The sequence below is a fragment of the Hyperolius riggenbachi genome, chromosome 12 (genome assembly GCF_040937935.1).
Source record: "Hyperolius riggenbachi isolate aHypRig1 chromosome 12, aHypRig1.pri, whole genome shotgun sequence".
NCBI lineage: Eukaryota > Metazoa > Chordata > Amphibia > Anura > Hyperoliidae > Hyperolius > Hyperolius riggenbachi.
This window is the reverse complement of record NC_090657.1, coordinates 14,539,481-14,557,404: the sequence shown is the minus strand read 5'-3', so window position 1 is coordinate 14,557,404 and position 17,924 is coordinate 14,539,481. Positions and strand designations below refer to the sequence as shown.

The following is a 17,924-nucleotide window of genomic DNA, read 5'->3' as shown; positions in this document are numbered from 1 at the left end:
GCTGGCTTAGTGACAGCTGCTAATCAGTGGCTGTTACTGCTGCTGGCACAGTGGTGGCTGCTAATCAGTGGCTGTTACTGCTGCTGGCTTAGTGACAGCTGCTAATCAGTGGCGGTTACTGCTGCTGGCACAGTGGCAGCTGTTAATCAGTGTCTGTTACTGCTGCTGGCCCCTGCATGCAGCACTACAGCTATAACCTGCAGGCTGCTTGGACTTAAAGAAAACCTGTAGTGAGAAAAACCTCCCCCCGGGGGTACTCACCTGTAGTGGAGGAAGCCTCCGGATCCTATCGAGGCTTCCCCCCTCCTCCTCGGTCCCACGGCGGGGGAGATTAAGCTGGGATGTAAATATTTACCTTCCCGGCACCAGCGCAGGTGCAGTATCGGCTCTCCGCCTCGGATATAGGCGGAAATAGTCTATCTCTGTCGGGCCGCTCTACTGCACAGGCGCAAGTCTCCTGCGCAGTAGAGCGGACCCGACGGAGATCGGCTATTTTCGCCTCTCTCCGTGCTGAGAGCCGCAACAGCGCCCCCCGCTGGAGCTGGGAAAGGTTAATAAGTCAGCGCTTGTCAGGCTTGTCGAGGGAGGATTCTGGGCTGCTATGGGGGAGCCAGTGCTGGAGAGATGGGGGAGCCTGCAGCTACAGGGATGGGGGAAGCCTCATTGGGACCCTGAGGTCTCCCCCTCCTGAGGTGAGTACCCCCGGGGAATTTTTTTTGTTACAGGGTCTATTTAACAACTGTAGAGAGCATTGGGGCCACTAGGAATGGCTCGCAGACTGCATTTGGCCCCCGGGCCGGAATTTGGACATGCCTTACATAGGGGAATCAGTATGACAATGTTGTGGAATAATATTTCAGTGCTGAGATGATAAAGCAGCACTTTCTCTCTGCCAGGAAACAATGTATTGCACGTTGAAGCGTCAGTTTCACACATTTAATGCTGAAATAACACCTCTAGCAGGTTTCTAAGTATCTGTAGAAATGCACAGTATCAAGTGCTAATGATGATTTTGCACTGTTTGGACTTCACGTCACCGATGATAAGAAATCGTCACATGTGAGACCATGCGGCTGGGTAATAAGGTGACAAGTGGATTTTCTCTGTTTGCAAGAGAATCTTTGCTGCCTTCAGCATGCAGAGGTCTATTGATGTGACATGAATATTCCTGATATGTTTGTCTTTATTACATAAAGGGTAAATAGTTAGATAGTTAGATACTTACCTCAATAGGGAAAGACCCCTTTGTTCCTGCGCTGGGCCCCCTTTTGCAATATTCATTTGCAATTTGCAAATACAAAGTGGGCTAAAATTAAACACTGTCTGGGACCAAGTCGTGGATCCACCTAATTGTCTAGTGGCCCTCCTTCCTCCCTTATAAAGTTCATTGGTGTCTAATGGCCCCCTCCCTCCCTACACAGTTCCCTGGTGTCTAGTGGCCCTCCATCCTCCCCTATACAGTTCCCTGGTGTTTAGTGGCCCTCCACCCTCCCCTATACAGTTCCCTGGTGTTTAGTGGCCCTCCACCCTCCCCTATACAGTTCCCTGGTGTTTAGTGGCCCTCCCCCCTATACAGTTCCCTGGTGTCTAGTGTCCCTCCTTCTTCCCCTATACAGTTCCCTGGTGTCTAGTGGCCCTCCTCCCTCCCCTATACAGTTCCCTGGTGTTTAGTGGCCCTCCTCCCTCCCCTATACAGTTCCCTGGTGTTTAGTGGCCCTCCCCCCTATACAGTTCCCTGGTGTTTAGTGGCCCTCCTCCCTCCCCTATACAGTTCCCTGGTGTTTAGTGGCCCTCCCCCCTATACAGTTCCCTGGTGTTTAGTGGCCCTCATCTTCCCCTATACAGTTCCCTGGTGTCTAGTGGCCCTCCTCCCTCCCCTATACAGTTCCCTGGTGTCTAGTGGCCCTCCTCCCTCCCCTATACAGTTCCCTGGTGTCTAGTGGCCCTCCTCCCTCCCCTATACAGTTCCCTGGTGTCTAGTAGCCCTCCTCCCTCCCCTATACAGTTCCCTGGTGTTTAGTGGCCCTCCTCCCTCCCCTATACAGTCCCCCTGTGTTTAGTGGCCCTCCTCCCTCCCCTATACAGTTCCCTGGTGTTTAGTGGCCCTTCTTCCTCCCCTATACAGTTCCATGGAGTCTAGTGGCCCTCCTTTCTCCCCTATACAGTTCCCTGGTGTTTAGTAGCCTTCTTCCCTCCTCTATACAGTTCCCTGGTGTTTAGTGGCCCTCCTCCCTCCCCTATACAGTTCCCTGGTGTCTAGTGGCCCTCCTTCTTCCCCTATACAGTTCCCTGGTGTCTAGTGGCCCTCCTTCCTCCCATATACAGTTCCCTGGTGTTTAGTGGTCCTCCTCCCTCCCCTATACAGTTCCCTGGTGTCTAGTGGCCCTCCTTCTTCCCCTATACAGTTCCTTGGTGTTTAATGGCCCGCCTTCTTCCCCTATACAGTTCCTCGGTGGTTAGTGGCCCTCCTTCCTCCCCTATACAGTTCCCTGGTGTTTAGTGGCCCTCCTTCCTCCCCTATACAGTTCCCTGGTTTTTATAGTGGTCCTCCTCCCTCACCTATACAGTTCCCTGGTGTCTAGTGGCCCTCCTTCTTCCCCTATACAGTTCCTTGGTGTTTAGTGGCCCTCCTTGCTCCCCATACAGTTCCCTGGTGTTTAGTGGTCCTCCTCCCTCCCCTATACAGTTCCCTGGTGTCTAGTGGCCCTCCTTCTACCCCTATACCGTTCCTTGGTGTTTAGTGGCCCTCCTTCCTCCCCTATACAGTTCCCTGATGTTTAGTGGCCCTCCTCCCTCCCCTATACAGTTCCCTGGTGTCTAGTGGCCCTCCTCCCTCCCCATACAGTTCCCTGGTGTTTAATGGCCCTCCTCCCTCCCCTATACAGTGTGAATGTATGTGAAGCGGAAGTTCTTTTTTACATCATGTGCTGTGTTGTGGGTAACAGCCTGTGATGTGGAAGATAAAGACGTAGGTAAGTAACGCATGCAGCAGTGCATGCCTGAGCAGCTAAACAGCCTCTTCCTCAAGGTGACATCTATTAGCACAGAGCTGAGTGTGTAGAATATGCAAACTAGTATCTAATTTTATCATTCAAATGATGTGTGCGTTACCTCACAGGATGTGTACTGTGCTATGCTGTGTACTTATTAGCTGTCACCAATCACCAAGGCCAGAGAATCCAAGTGTGTCAGAAAATGTTACTGGCTGTGTTATTGGGATTTCTGTACATTGTTCCATTCTGTGTCAGTCAGTGACATTACTCTCCTCAATGCCAAGGGCTGGATTCTGCATTCATAGCCTATACACTTCCCACACTCACTACCAGGGACCAGAGATAGATTAAGATGTAATAGGGCCCCTAGGCAAGGTAGTGCATTTTCCACCCCCCTGTGGTTCTTTATTTAACCATTTAATGGCATCCTGACTTAGTAAAACGTCCTGTTTGAGCCTGTTAACAGCAACAGGACGTTTTAATAAGTCGCTCGTTCCCGCTGCTCCGTACGTGTGCGCGCCGCTCCCGCCGCCGTTTCTGTCGGGATTCCATGTTCAGTGATTGGGGAAGAGGATTGAGCGGTCCTCTACTCAATCGCAATGCAATGCCTGGAATAAATGGATGTGACCGCGATCAGAGGCCACGTCCATTCATAAAACACAGCGTAGTTAAATGTAATAAAAAAAATAGTGAACACTTCCTATCAAACGGGAAAGTGTTCACTAGCGCCATCTTGTGGCCAAAAAGTATAATTACACATACAGTACAGACTAAAAGTTTGGACACACCTTCTCATTCAAAGAGTTTTCTTTATTTTCATGACTATGAACATTGTAGATTCACACTGAAGGCATCCAAACTATGAATTGACACATGTGGAAGTATAGTACATAACCAAAAAGTGTGAAACAACTGAGAATATGTCATATTCTAGGTTCTTCAGAGTAGCCACCTTTTGCTTTGATTACTGCTTTGCACACTCTTGGCATTCTCTTGATGAGCTTCAAGAGGTAGTCACCTGAAATGGTCTTCCAACAGTCTTGAAGGAGTTCCCAGAGATGCTTAACACTTGTTGGCCCTTTTGCCTTCACTCTGCGGTCCAGCTCACCCCAAACCTTCTCGATTGGGTTCAGGTCTGGTGACTGTGGAGGCCAGGTCATCTGGCGCAGCACCCCATCACTCTCCTTCCTGGTCCAATAGCCCTTACACAGCCTGGAGGTGTGTTTGGGGTCATTGTCCCAAATGATGGTCCAACTAAACACAAACCGGATGGAATAGCATGCCGCTGCAAGATGCTGTGGTAGCCATGCTGGTTCAGTATGCCTTCAATTTTGAATACATCCCCAACAGTGTCACCAGCAAAGCACCCCCACACCATCACACCTCCTCCTCCATGCATCACGGTGGGAACCAGGCATGTAGAGACCATCCGTTTACCTTTTCTGCATCGCACAAAGACATGGTGGTTGGAACCAAAAATCTCAAATTTGGACTCATCAGACCAAAGCACAGATTTCCACTGGTCTAATGTCCATTCCTTGTGTATTCCTTTAGCCCAAACAAGTCTCCTCTGCTTGTTGCCTGACCTTAGCAGTGGTTTCCTAGCAGATATTCTACCATGAAGGCCTGATTCACACAGTCTGCTCTTAAAGGGGAACTGAAGAGAGAGGTATATGGAGGCTGTCATGTTTATTTCCTTTTAGACAATACCAGTTGCCTGGCAGCCCTGCTGATCCTCTGCCTCTAATACTATTAGCCATAGCCCCTGAACAAGCATGCAGCAGATCAGTTGTTTCAGTGGTTCAGACTTATAAGTCTGATCTGACAAGACTAGCTGCATGCTTGTTTCTGGTTTTAATCAGATACTACTGCAGAGAAATAGACCAGCAGGGCTGCCAGGCAACTGGTATTGATTAAAAGGAAATAAACATGACAGCCTCCATATACCTCTCTCTTCAGTTCCCCTTTAACAGTTGTTCTAGAGATGTGTCTGCTGCTAGAACTCTGTGTGACATTGACCTGGTCTCTAATCTGAGCTGCTGTTAACCTGCGATTTCTGAGGCTGGTGACTCGGATGAACTTATCCTCCGCAGCAGAGGTGACTCTTGGTCTTCCTTTCCTGGGGTGGTCCGCTTGTGAGCCAGTTTCTTTGTAGCGTTTGATGGTTTTTGAGACTGCACTCGGGGACACTTTCAAAGTTTTCACAATTTTTCTGACTGACTGACCTTCATTTCTTAAAGTAATGATGACCACTCGTTTTTCTTTACTTAGCTGGTTTTTCTTGCCATAATACAAATTCTAACAGTCTATTCAGTAGGACTATCAGCTGTGTATCCACCTGACTTCTCCACAACACAACTGATGGTCCCAACTCCATTTATAAGGCAAGAAATCCCACTTATTAAACCTGACAGGGCACAGCTGTGAAGGGAAAACCATTTCAGGTGACTACCTCTTGAAGCTGATCAAGAAACCTAGAATATGATATATTTTAAGTTGTTTCACACTTTTTGGTTATGTACTATACTTTTACATGTGTTCATTCATAGTTTGGATGCCTTCAGTGTAAATTTACAATGTTCATAGTCATGAAAATAAAGAACACTCTTTGGCCAGTGCACACCAAAAACCGCTAGCAGATCTGCAAAACACTAGAGGTTTTTGAAGGAGATTTCAGAGCGATTCTAGGCATGTGCAGAGAGGTTTTCTACACATGCCTAGCGTTTTTTGGAGCGTTTTTGTGTAGCAGATTTCATATATTGTTACAGTAAAGCTGTTACTAAACAGCTCCTGTAACAAAAACGCCTGGAAAACCGCTCTGATATAGCGGTTTTCAGAGCGGTTTTCCACTTTCTTATACTTTTGCATTGAGGCAGAAACGCCTCAGAAATCTAAAAAATGCTGCAGCCCCCGAGTTTGCGGTTGTGGAAAAAACGAGCCGCTCTGGTGCGCACCAGCCCATTCACTTTCATTAGCCAAGCGGTTTTCCCCCTGCAAGCGGTTTAAAAAATGCTTCAGAACCGCTCTGGGGTGCACCAGCTCTTTGAATGAGAAGGTGTGTCCAAACTTTTGGTCTGTACTGTACATACACAAATATTAATACAAATTAATAACCTACACTTCCAAAGCCCCCCCCCCCTCCCCCAAACAAAAAACAAATTAAAAAACAAAAAAAAAAACCACTTGTTTGAAAAAATACATACCAGTAAATAGTTTCCTTAGGAACTCAGCTTTTTTAATCTATATTTTATGAGGGTAAATTACTTTAACTTTACAACATAGGGGCTTGAAATTATGGACCGGGCGAAAAAAATAAAAAAACTGAAAAATAACACCTATATTTCCAAATAATGTATTGTCGCCATACATTGTGATAGGGACATCATTTAAACAGTTTAATAATCGGGACAAATGTGCAAATAAAATGTGTCGGTTTTATCCAGGAGAACATTTACATTTAAAACTATAATGGCCGAAAACTGAGAAATAATTAATTTTTTCCATTATTTTGTTATTTTTCCTGTTAAAACACATTTAGAATAAAAAAATTCTTAGCAAAATGTACTACCCACAGAAAGCCTAAATGAAAAACCAGGTATAGATCATTTTGTTGTGATAAGTAGTAATAAAGTGATTAGGGAATGAAAGGAAGTAGCACTGACAGGTGAAAATTGCTCTGGTCCGTTAGGGTAAAAACCCTTGGGGGTGAACTGGTTAAGCTGTAGAGAGAGGTCAAAGAAGAGGATCAGTTGAAAAGGGCGCCTGAGCTGCCTGTATGAAAAGGGCGCCTCCATAGACATCAATGTTATTTCTGGAAATGTGGGCTAAAAAGTGGTGAAAAGGGCGCCCGAGTTTTGATATAGGCTACAAGCGGGCACCCCTTTGTAGCCCATATTTTTTTCGGCTACAGTAGCGCACCCCTTTGTAGCCCATATTTTTTATTTGGCTACAAGGTTTTTGATTCTGCTACAAAAGGGCGCCCTTTTGTAGCGCATATTTTTTATTTGGCTATAAGATTTTCGACTACAAGGTTTTTGATTCTGGGGATTAGGCACCACCAGGGGAGTCTTAGGGTTAGGCACCACCTGGGGGGTCTTAGGGTTAGGTACCACCTGGGGTGGGTCTTAGGGTTAGGTACCACCTGGGGAGTCTTACAGTTAGGCACCAACTGGAGGGTCTTAGGGTTAGGCACCACCTGGGGGGTCTTAGGGTTAGGCACCACCTGGGGTGTCTTAGGATTAGGCACCACCTGGAGGGTCTTAGGGTTAGGCACCACCTGGGGGGTCTTAGGGTTAGGCACCACCTGGGGTGTCTTAGGATTAGGCACCACCTGGAGGGTCTTAGGGTTAGGCACCACCTGGGGTGTCTTAGGATTAGGCACCACCTGGGGGGTTTTAGGATTAGGCACCACCTGGAGGGTCTTAGGGTTAGGCACCACCTGGGGTGTCTTAGGATTAGGCACCACCTGGAGGGTCTTAGGGTTAGGCACCACCTGGGCGGTCTTAGGGTTAGGCCCCGCCAGGGGAGGGTTTTGGGTGAAATTACGGAGACGTTAGGTCATAGTAATCACTTTTCTCAGCTATATCTAGAGCCCTTTTATAGCCCAACAAATTTTTGCCTATAACAGCATCCCTTTTATAAACTAAAACTATATGGCATATTTGGGCTACAACAGGTGCCCTTTGTAGCCGAATTTGACATATATGGGCTACACCAGGCGCCTTTTTTGTAGCTGAATTTGTCATATATGGGCTCCACCAGACGCCCTTTTTTCCAGGTGCCCTTTTCAAGTAGACCCCAAAGAAGGTGGCAGGTGAGCCCCACAAGGCCCCAGGCACTTGTCTAGGTTGCCTGGTGGATGAATTTGCTCTGCCAGGGACAGATTAAAGTGAAGCGAGGGTCTTGGTAATGTAGACGTTTTAGCATGTACATCGGAAAAGGGAGCCACTGTAATTTAGACGATAGGCATAGCCACTAGAAGAATATTAGTAAACTATGAATATTCTACTATTGGGTTCTAGCTAATTCCTATAGTAAAATATCGGTCATTTTTACCAATATTTTACTATCGCCTAACCTGACCCTAATGTCACTTGAACGTTCTCTCTAACGATGCCTAACCCTAACCTACCTCCTGCGCCACAATTTCTGCCAATTTAAGCATCGCCTTCTCTGCCGATATTGTGTCACCTAATTACGGTAATTATTGAGAGCCCCTGACGACCAAATTACCGCCTGGGCGCCAGCATAGCTGTAATTAACATTGAGGTCTATGCAGCGACAATTTTACCAGCCATCCGCCAAAAATTACCCCCAATTTGGGCGCCTCTAGCCATTTTGTCACTCCAGGCGAGAAAATCTGTGCCCCCCCCCCCTCCCCCATGCAGTCCCCCTGCACGGCACTCGTGGCCGCCTGGTCGGCCTGGGTCAGAAGGAGGCACAAAGGGTCACAGAAAGAGTCACAGGGTTACTAAAGGAGGCACACAGAAGGAGGCACAAAGGGGCACAGAAGGAGGCACAGGGGGAAAGAGGAAGGTGCAGGGGACAGAGGTGGCACATGGGGACTGGAGAGGCACAAAGGGAGACAGAAGGGGGCACAGGATAACAGAAGGAGGCACAGGGGGACAGAGGTGGCACCTGGGGACTGAGGCAGAGTGGGACTGAAGGAGGAACAGGGGGGCAGAGGTAGCAAAAGGGGACAAATAAAGGCAAAGGGTATATAAGTAGGCACAGGGGGGACTGAATGAGGCACATGGAGACAGAAGGAGGCACAAAGGGAGACAGAAGGACAAACAGGGGGTCAGACATGGCACAAGGGACAGACGGAGGAACAAAAAAAACAGAAGGAGGCACAAAGGGGAAAGAAGGATGCACAAGGCACAGAGGTGGCAGCTGCCTGCAACTTATGCTAAGTAGATGCAGCAGAAGCAAATATTAGAACACCCATGAGGACAGGGCTTCATTTGGGGTGGGGCTTAACCCAGCAACATGGCGCTCCCCAGGACCAATGGCACTCCAGGCAATGGCCTGTACTGCCTATGCCTAGAGGCGCCCCTGCCCCCAAATTAATGTATTTATCATACACTCTGATGTATGTTCATTCGTTTGCAGAGTGATTGATGAACAGTGGCAGTAGCATAGTGTGTACAGTCCAAAACTAGCACAGCTGTCTTACCATTGATTATTGGCCAGATCAGATTTTAGTAAAAATCTTATTGAAATCAAAACCTGCAATGCAATAAATTGATTCTCACGGAACCGATCACTTTTTAACCTTCCTGGCGGTAAGCCCGAGCTGAGCTCGGGCTATGCCGCGCAGGAAGATATCTCAGCCCCTGATGGAGCGATTTGCTCCATTTAAAATGCTGTACGCGCAGCTAGCACTTTGCTAGCCGCGCGTACAGCTTGATCGCCGCCGCTCTGCGGCGATCGCCCGTACGCAGCGGCGCAAGAGGGCCCCCCCCCCCCCGCCAGAGCCCTGCGCTGCCCGGACCAATGAGTTCCGGGCAGCGCTATGGGCTGGATCGGAGGTGTCTGACGTCAGGACGTCGGCTGACGTCCATGACGTCATTCCGATCGTCGCCATGGCGACAGGAGAAGCCAAACAGGGGAGCGCGTTATATACGCGTTCCCCTGCTATTGATGCCGGCGACGATCGCACTAGAGGGACACATGCGCCCTCTAGTGGTGTTTCATGTAGCTACCACTCTGGTAGCTTTACATGAAACACAAAAAAAAAAATTAAAAAAAAAAGGATTTTTGCCATTTTGGCAAAAAAAATTAACCGCCAGGAGGGTTAATCAGGGAGTAAGGGCTGGGACCCACTAGGGCGATTTTGGCAGTGTTTTACAATCTCCAATAATAGCCAAGAATTCCAAAAATCGCTTTGCCAATGTATTTAAATGGTAGGGAACCCACAATTGTGGGATTGCGTTTAGGGTGAATCGCAATGGCAGAACATGCAGCATTTTGAGCACATTTGTGCTCAATACTATGTATAGGGGTGTGGCAAAATCGCTTTGAAAAATGATTGTGTAGCGATTTGAGGGCTGAGCGTTTTGAATTTTAAATTAAAGAGAAACTCCGACCAAGAATTGAACTTTATCCCAATCAGTAGCTGATACCCCCTTTTACATGAGAAATCTATTGCATTTCACAAACAGACCATCAGGGGGCGCTGTATGACTGATTTTGTGATGAAACCCCTCCCACAAGAAACTCTGGTACCGCGGTACTCTAGGCAAACTGCCACAATGTAACAATGTTCACAGACAGGAAATAGCTGTTTACAGCTGTCTGTAACAGCCAAAACAGCTAGGAGCAGCTACATCACCTGCCCACAGTAACAATGTCACCATGTAATAAATGTCAGAATGTAAATCGGGGAGAGGAAAGATTTTACAATGAGCAAACACTGACTAAATCATTTATACATAATTATTGTAAAAATGAAGCACTTTTTTTATTACATTATTTTCACTGGAGTTCCTCTTTAAGTTAATTATACGCACTGTCCTGATGTCAGGTTTCTATCTTTGGCCCACCCCCTAGCAGAAGAGGTCTCTGATTGGTCCTAGAGAAGCACCTATGACAGCTTCTATTAGGGGCGGGGCTATGGTCGGAAGCCATACATCTTGACACCTGGTACGTATAATAATGTTTATTTAAAAAAAAATGCTAATCGGAAGCACTGTACTGTTTACTGTACAGCACTTTAAATCGTAGCAAAACGCCATCGCCCTAGGAATCGCTACAAACAGCAGTGACACGATTTAAAAGTGCTGCAGCGATTCATAGTAGGTTGATTATTTGGATAATCGGGCTATAATCGACCTGAGGTCAAATTCATTATTCCACAAATAGCTATCCAATTCCTATCACATTTTGTTTTGCTAATCCATTTGAAGGGCTGGTACACACCAGAGCCGTTCACAAGCGTTTTTAAAAATGCTTGCAGGGGGAAAACCGCTTGGGTATTGCATTGCAATGGGCTGCTGCACACCAGAGTGGTTCGTTTTTTCCACAAATGCAAACTCGGGGGCTGCAGCATTTTTTAGATTTCTGAGGCGTTTCTGCCTCCATGTTAATGTGTAGGAAAGTGGAAAACGGCTCTGAAAAACGCTAGATCAGAGCGGTTTTCCAGGCGTTTTTGTTACAGAAGCTGATCAGTAACCGCTTTACTATAACAATATATAAAATCTGCTTCACAAAAACGCTCCAAAAAACACTAGGCATGTTTAGAAAACCTCTCTATACATGCCTAGAATCACTCTGAGGGGCCCAGTGCACACCAAAAACCCTCTAGCAGATCCGCAAAAACACTAGAGGTTTTTGAAGCAGATTTCATAGCGATTCTAGGCATGTGGTTAGAGAGGTTTTCTACACATGCCTAGTGTTTTCTGGAGCGTTTTTGGTGTATCAGATTTCATATATTGTTACAGTAAAAGCTGTTACTGAACAGCTTCTGTACCAAAAACGCCTGGAAAACCGCTCCGATCGAGTGTTTTTCAGAGCGGTTTCCACTTTCCGATTCTTTAACATTGAGGCAGAAACGCCTCAGAAATCTAAAAAATGCTGCAGCCCCCGAGTTTGCGTTTGTGGAAAAAACGACTCGCTCTGATGTGCACCAACCCATTATAATACATTTACCAAGCGGTTTTCCCCCTGCAGGCGTTTTTAAAAAACGCTTCAGAACCGCTCTGGTGTGCACCAGCCCAAAATCTGCTTCAAAAACCTCTAGCGTTTTGCGGATCTGCGGTTTTTGGTGTGCACTGGGCCTTACTGCTGGTCTGACCAATACAAAGCATTTAATTTAAAGCTAATCAAATAAAAAAATCCTCCTTTTCATTCAGTCAGACCCTCCAAATCCATGAGAAGTTGTCAGTGGTGAGTGAGGCAGAATTGATGAGAATTGATGAGTTCCTCTGAGCAGTACATGGCAGCCCTTATTGTGGCACTCGCTTGCTGATAGCTGACATCTCCGCACATCAGATTAGCAGCTACTCTGCAGCTGGGCCATGTATAATGCGCCCCTCCAGGATTCCATTGGTTCTTTCCTGCCTGCGATTGACAGCCACCCACAAAGGCTACGTAATGATGGGGGCGAACGCATTATGCACAGCGTTAGATGTATTCAGCGCTAGCTGTAGTGGCTGCAGTGGGATTTACTGTACCATTTGCTCAGAGACCCCAAGATGTCTTCTCCCCTCCCACACACTGACTTGTTTTTCTAAGAGAGTGACACAGAGATGCCAGCCCTGTATAGTCAGCGAGGTTTTACTCACTCACAACTGTATGCACAGCGCCAAAATCTTCCGTCACGCCGTCCTGGCTGGTTGTGTATTTAGGAGAGGGCTTTTCCTTCTGTTACAAGACCTTGCCTATGAATACTGCTGATCTCCTGCTGTCTTAAAGCGGACCCAAACCAAACATTTTTTAATTCACAATATTTAGTTGCACCGCTCTGACACATACAAAGATAAATAAACACTCCTTCAAGCCTATGAGCATTTCAGTGCATGCTTTTCACCCTTCCCTTTTCATAACTAGGGCTATACAGGTGGCAGCCATTACTTCTGAGCTTAGTAGGAGGTTTTAGATCATGGGTGTGCTTGTCATCAGCTACCCTCCCTCACAGGGGCGTCGTCTATGTGAAATCTCACACAAGCTGAGATTACCTCCCCTGTGACATCATCAGTAGCAGCCTGTGTTTTGTTTTTTATCTCCTCCACCAGTCTGCCGGATTCTGTCCCGGCAATATGAAAGGAAGGGAGGGGTTCCTCCAATAAATGTAAAATATTTTATATTTGTCATCATGCAGCTGAAAAAAAGCTGCTATTTATTATTATAATTTAGAAAATAGATTTTATTTCTGAAATCTTGTATTTTTAAGTTGGGTCCACTTTAACTTGTTGCCGACCACCACATGCCCCCAGGACCGCGTAACGCCAATTGCCGCTAAGTTCTGGGGCGCGTTTTGCACGCATCCCCGCTTGAATGACGGAGCTCTGTCATCAGTCTCCCAGCGGCGATCACCGCTAGGAGACTGTTAGACGGCGAAACCGCTGTCTATTTACCGTGTACAGCATTGCGATCTATGGCAGGCAGCGCTGTACTGGGGACAGCCGTGCGACAGGGAAGAGATTGCCGATATTTATACATACCTTGGGCTTCCTCCAGCCCCATCAGCTTGGATCGCTCCCACACCGCTGTCCTCCGATGTCTGCAGTGCCGGTACCGGGTCCCGTCGCTTCCGTGAGTCGGCCCAAGTCTACGCAGGAGAAGTGCGCTCTTTGTGTACCTCTCCAGCAGCTGCTAGAGAGATACGTAGAGGGCGCACTTCCCTTACACCAGACTGGCTCCGTCTGACGGAAGTGCGGGGACCCGGCACCGGCGCTGCAGACATCGGAGGATGGCGGCGTGGGAGCTATCCAAGCTGATGGGGCTGGAGGAAGCCCCAGGTATGTATAAATCCTTTTTTTCAGGAGCTCTGAGCTCCTTTAAATAATAAACAAAAGTAAAATGTATTATAAAAATAAACATTAAAATATTTTTAAAAAAATAAACAAACATTGGGGGAACGATCACACCCCACCAACAGAGTCCAGAGGAGACATTATAAGAGCATATATTAACATTTTTGTTGGGTACTGCGTGAGAAAAGGTCAGATGCGAGATATGTTTTTGAGTTGGAGTCGGAGATGACAGGAGCTGGTTAGGGAGTGAATGTGAGGAATAAAAGAGGGAGAGGTGTCAAATATTACCCCTAAGCATGCTTTGGGAACTGACGTTATAGGGGTTTTATTAACATTTATTGTTATATCAGGCAGAGAGGTGTACAGAGATGGTGGAAAAATTATCAGTTCTGTTTTATTCATATTAAATTTAACCTGCTGGGCGTTCTGATTCCTGCGGCCGCGGTAGGGTTTTTTTTCGCCTAATTTTTTTTTTATCATGTAGCTAGCCTATTGCTAGCTACATGATTTCCCCCTCCCTGCTGCCTCCCTCCCACCCTTCCGATCGCCGCCGGCGATCATGCCCATTAGGAAATCCCGTTCTGAACAGGATTTCCTTTAAGGCTTCCCCCATCGCCATGGCGACGAACGGAGTGACGTCATCGATCCACCTCATAGCGCAGACTGGCAGTGATTGGCCAGGCTGCGCAAGGGGTCTGCGGGGGGGGGCCTCCTTCGCGGCGGGTAGCGGCGGATCGGCGGCGAGCGGCGGCGATCGAAACAATCACGCAGCTAGCAAAATGCTAACTGCGTGTTTGAAAAAAAATTGTGCAAATCGGCCCACCAGGGCCGGAACGGTGCACAGCGGCGTTACTGGACGAGCTCAGCTCGTTCAGAACGCTAGGGAGGTTAAAGAGACTAGAGAGGTCATAAAAGAGGATATAGCAGACAAGCAGTCAGGAGCACATATGAGGGGGGAGGAGGAGGGAGTCTGGGGCACAAGAGGTATGTTTGTTTATCATCCGCATATTAATAGTATTGAAAACCAAATGAGTTAAGTTGCCAAGACCGTGGAAGTAGATGGAAAAGAGGAGGGGGCCAAGGACAGAGCCTTGAGGTACCCCCACGATAAAGGATGGGGAGTGGAGATCTGATCCAAGTAAAATATAACCTAATGTGAACAAAGTATAAACTAAAATCTGTACAAAACTCAACCTGCCCTAGAGACTGTTCAGTACACCGCAGTGAGTTTATGGCATCTGTTACGATTGCTTATGTCTAAGAAAAGTCATGACGGCTGAAAAAATGTTTCAGAACTCCATAATTTTTCCATCTTTAGCCCTTATAAGAAAGTGCTTGGAATGTTTGATGAAGAACTGCTCTTGTTGTCCGTGGCAACAATCACATTCCAGTCTTCTATTGTTACAAATGATGGCTGACTGACTGGAAATGCGTTTCCAGGAACGGGCCTAAAGAAAGACCGTTTTCCGGAAATGTGGATATCCCTTACTGGATTTCAGCCACTCTAGCGCAGTCATGATAAAGCTGCAATACGATCTGACGTGTCATGAATTGTGCTTGTCTATGCAGGTGTTCAGCACGTACTCTAATGAGGAATATGACCGGCGCAATGACGATGTGGATCCAATGGCTGCCTCCGCAGAATACGAGCTTGAGAAGCGAGTGGAGAGGCTGGACCTCTTTCCTGTGGAACTGGAGAAAGGTAAGGCAGCATTCTACCGTGATCTCTAATCTGTTTATCCTCTGCTCTTTAGCTCTGCCTAGACATAAACTATCATTCTTTCTGTGGGCCAAACTTCTGAAAATATCTAAATCTGAATTAAAGGATACCCGAAGTGACATGTGACATGATGAGATAGACATGTGTATGTACAGTGCCTAGCACACTAATAACTAGGCTGTGTTCCTTTTTTTCTTTCTCTGCCTGAAAGATTTAAATATCAGGTATGTAAGTGGCTGACTCAGTCCTGACAGGAAGGGACTACAGTGTGACTCTCACTGATCAGAAATTCCCCTTTTTACCTTTTTCTTGCTCTCAGAAGCCATTTTCTGCTAGGAAAGTGTTTTATAGTTGGAATTTCTGATCAGTGAGGGTCACACTGTAGTCACTTCCTGTCTGAGTCAGGACTGAGTCAGCTACTTACATACCTGATATGTAACTCTTTCAGGCAGAGAAAGAAAAAAAGGAACACAGCCTAGTTATTTGTGTGCTAGGCACTGTACATACACATGTGTGTCTCATCAAGTCACATGTCACTTCGGGTATGCTTTAAAGAGAATCTGTATTGTTAAAATCGCACAAAAGTAAACATACGAGTGCGTTAGGGGACACCTCCTATTACCCTCTGTCACAATTTCGCCGCTCCTCGACGCATTAAAAGTAGTCAAAAACAGTTTTAAAAAGTTTGTTTATAAACAAACAAAATGGCCACCAAAACAGGAAGTAGGTTGATGTACAGTATGTACATCCGTGCATCACCGCTGCCTGTGTCATTATGCCGAACGGATCGGGTCCCGGCTTGATGACGTCATCAAGCCGGGACCCGATCCGTTCGGCATTAAGACACAGGCAGCGGTGATGCACGGAGGGGAGGCAGCGGTGATGCACGGAGGGGAGGCTGATCGCACGCTGGAACGAGGTGAGGTATGTTGTTTTCATGCTAATCCAGCATTGCAGCATGGGGGAAGAAGAGGGGGAGGGTTGGCTGGGTCAGCATTTCGGCATACATGGTTATCTGGGGGGGGGGAGGTAACAAGGCGACACATTGCTATCTATAGGGCAGGGGGGGCAGAGGCACACTTTGCTATCTATGGGGGGGGGGGCTGCGCAAATGGTCTGGATATCTATGGGGAGGGGGGAATAATGCAGCACATCTGGCTATCTATGGGGAAGGGGGGGATTAAGCAGCCCATCTGGCAATTTTTTTTTTTGGGGGGGGGGTCAAAAGGACACTTAGCATTTTATATGGGGACGGGGCTAATAGAGGCACATTCGTCTATACTTGGGGGGGGGGGGGGGTTAAAGGGGCACACCTGGCTATCCATAGGGGGTGGGGGGAATAGATGGGTACATCTGGCTGTCTATTGGAGGGGGGAGAACAAAGGGGACACCTAGCTAAAAATGGGGGTGGGGTATAAAGGGGCATATCTGGCTTACAGAGGGGCACATCTGGCCTTTTTGTATAGGGGAGGGGCTAATAAGGGGTACATCTGGCTATCTATACTGGGGGGGGGGGATAAAAGGGGCACACTTGGCTATCTATGGGGGAATGGGGGAGTAAAGGGGCACACCTGGCTATCTATGGAGGGGGGAGGGGCACATCTGGCTAACTACGGGGGTGGGAGCTAATAAATGGGCTTAGTTTTTTAAAAATATGTATGCCTTCAGCGTATATTAGTTATTTCGGCAAATACAGCTTGGGATTACTGATAAAGTGCAATGCATTTTTTTTTTAAAAATACACCTTTATTTACAAGTAATATATTGTTGCCAAACATTGTACTAGGAACATAAATTAATTGTTTAAATAAACAGGACACATGGGCAAATAAAATGTGTGGGTTTGATCTACAGTAAAACTTTTTATTTTCAAACAGTAAGGGTTGAAAACTGAGAAATAATGACTTTTTCAGTTTTTATTCTCCTTATTCCTTTTAAAATGCATGCAAAATAAAATAATTCTTAGCAAAATGTACCACCCAAAGAAAGCCTCATTGGTGGGAAAAAAAACAAGGTATAGATCATTTATGTGTGATAAGGGCTGATAAAGTTATTGGCTAATGAATGGGAAGCGTGTGAAATGTTGAAAATTGCTTGGGATTTTTAGGGGGAAAAGCCCAGGGACGCGAAGTGGTTAAAGAGTGACAACTCATAGCATAACACAGGGGTCAGGAACCTTTTTGGCTGAGAGAGCCATGAACACAACATATTTTAAAATGTAATTGCGTGAGAGCCAAACATAGCCATAGCCGGACAGTGCACATGCGCAGCAGAAGGCTCACGTCCCCCTGTTGCCATGGTGATGTGTATACAGTTGATCCGCTGGGCAGTGGAAGTGTCAGACACGTCTTCAGCTTTTCTTTGGTTTCAGCAACATGAGCAATTTCCCCGAGAGCCAGACAGGAGAAACACCAACTAACAGCTTGTACAATTAGCTAGCTGACTTGGGGGTTGATTTATTTTTTAGAACGAGATCCCCGCACTTTGGCCCAATAGGCTGCCTGTCAAGTGACGGACAGCCTATTGGGACAATCAAAGTGCGGGGATCTTGCCCTACAAAGTCACTGGACCTGACAGGATCCCGGGTGGGACAATTGGAGCGGCTGTTCGTTTGGGGGGAATGTGAGTAAGTTAGTGATGCATCCTACAGCAGTAGCGTGCCTTCTTTGAAAATGTTACTTGCGCTGCCACACTAAGCTGTGCTGCTTGAGCAGTGTAACTTAGTGAATCAACCCC

At 46.9% G+C, this 17,924-nt stretch overlaps 1 protein-coding gene across 1 annotated transcript in view; it reads left to right on the top strand.

The window, feature by feature from the left end:
• Nucleotides 1-17,924, top strand: part of PPP1R9B (protein phosphatase 1 regulatory subunit 9B) — a 113,797-nt gene that overhangs the window by 29,120 nt on the left and 66,753 nt on the right. The window contains exon 2 of the mRNA XM_068264335.1: nt 15,038-15,170. Coding sequence (XP_068120436.1) covers nt 15,038-15,170 — 133 coding nt within the window. The remainder of the gene's footprint in view (nt 1-15,037; nt 15,171-17,924) is intronic.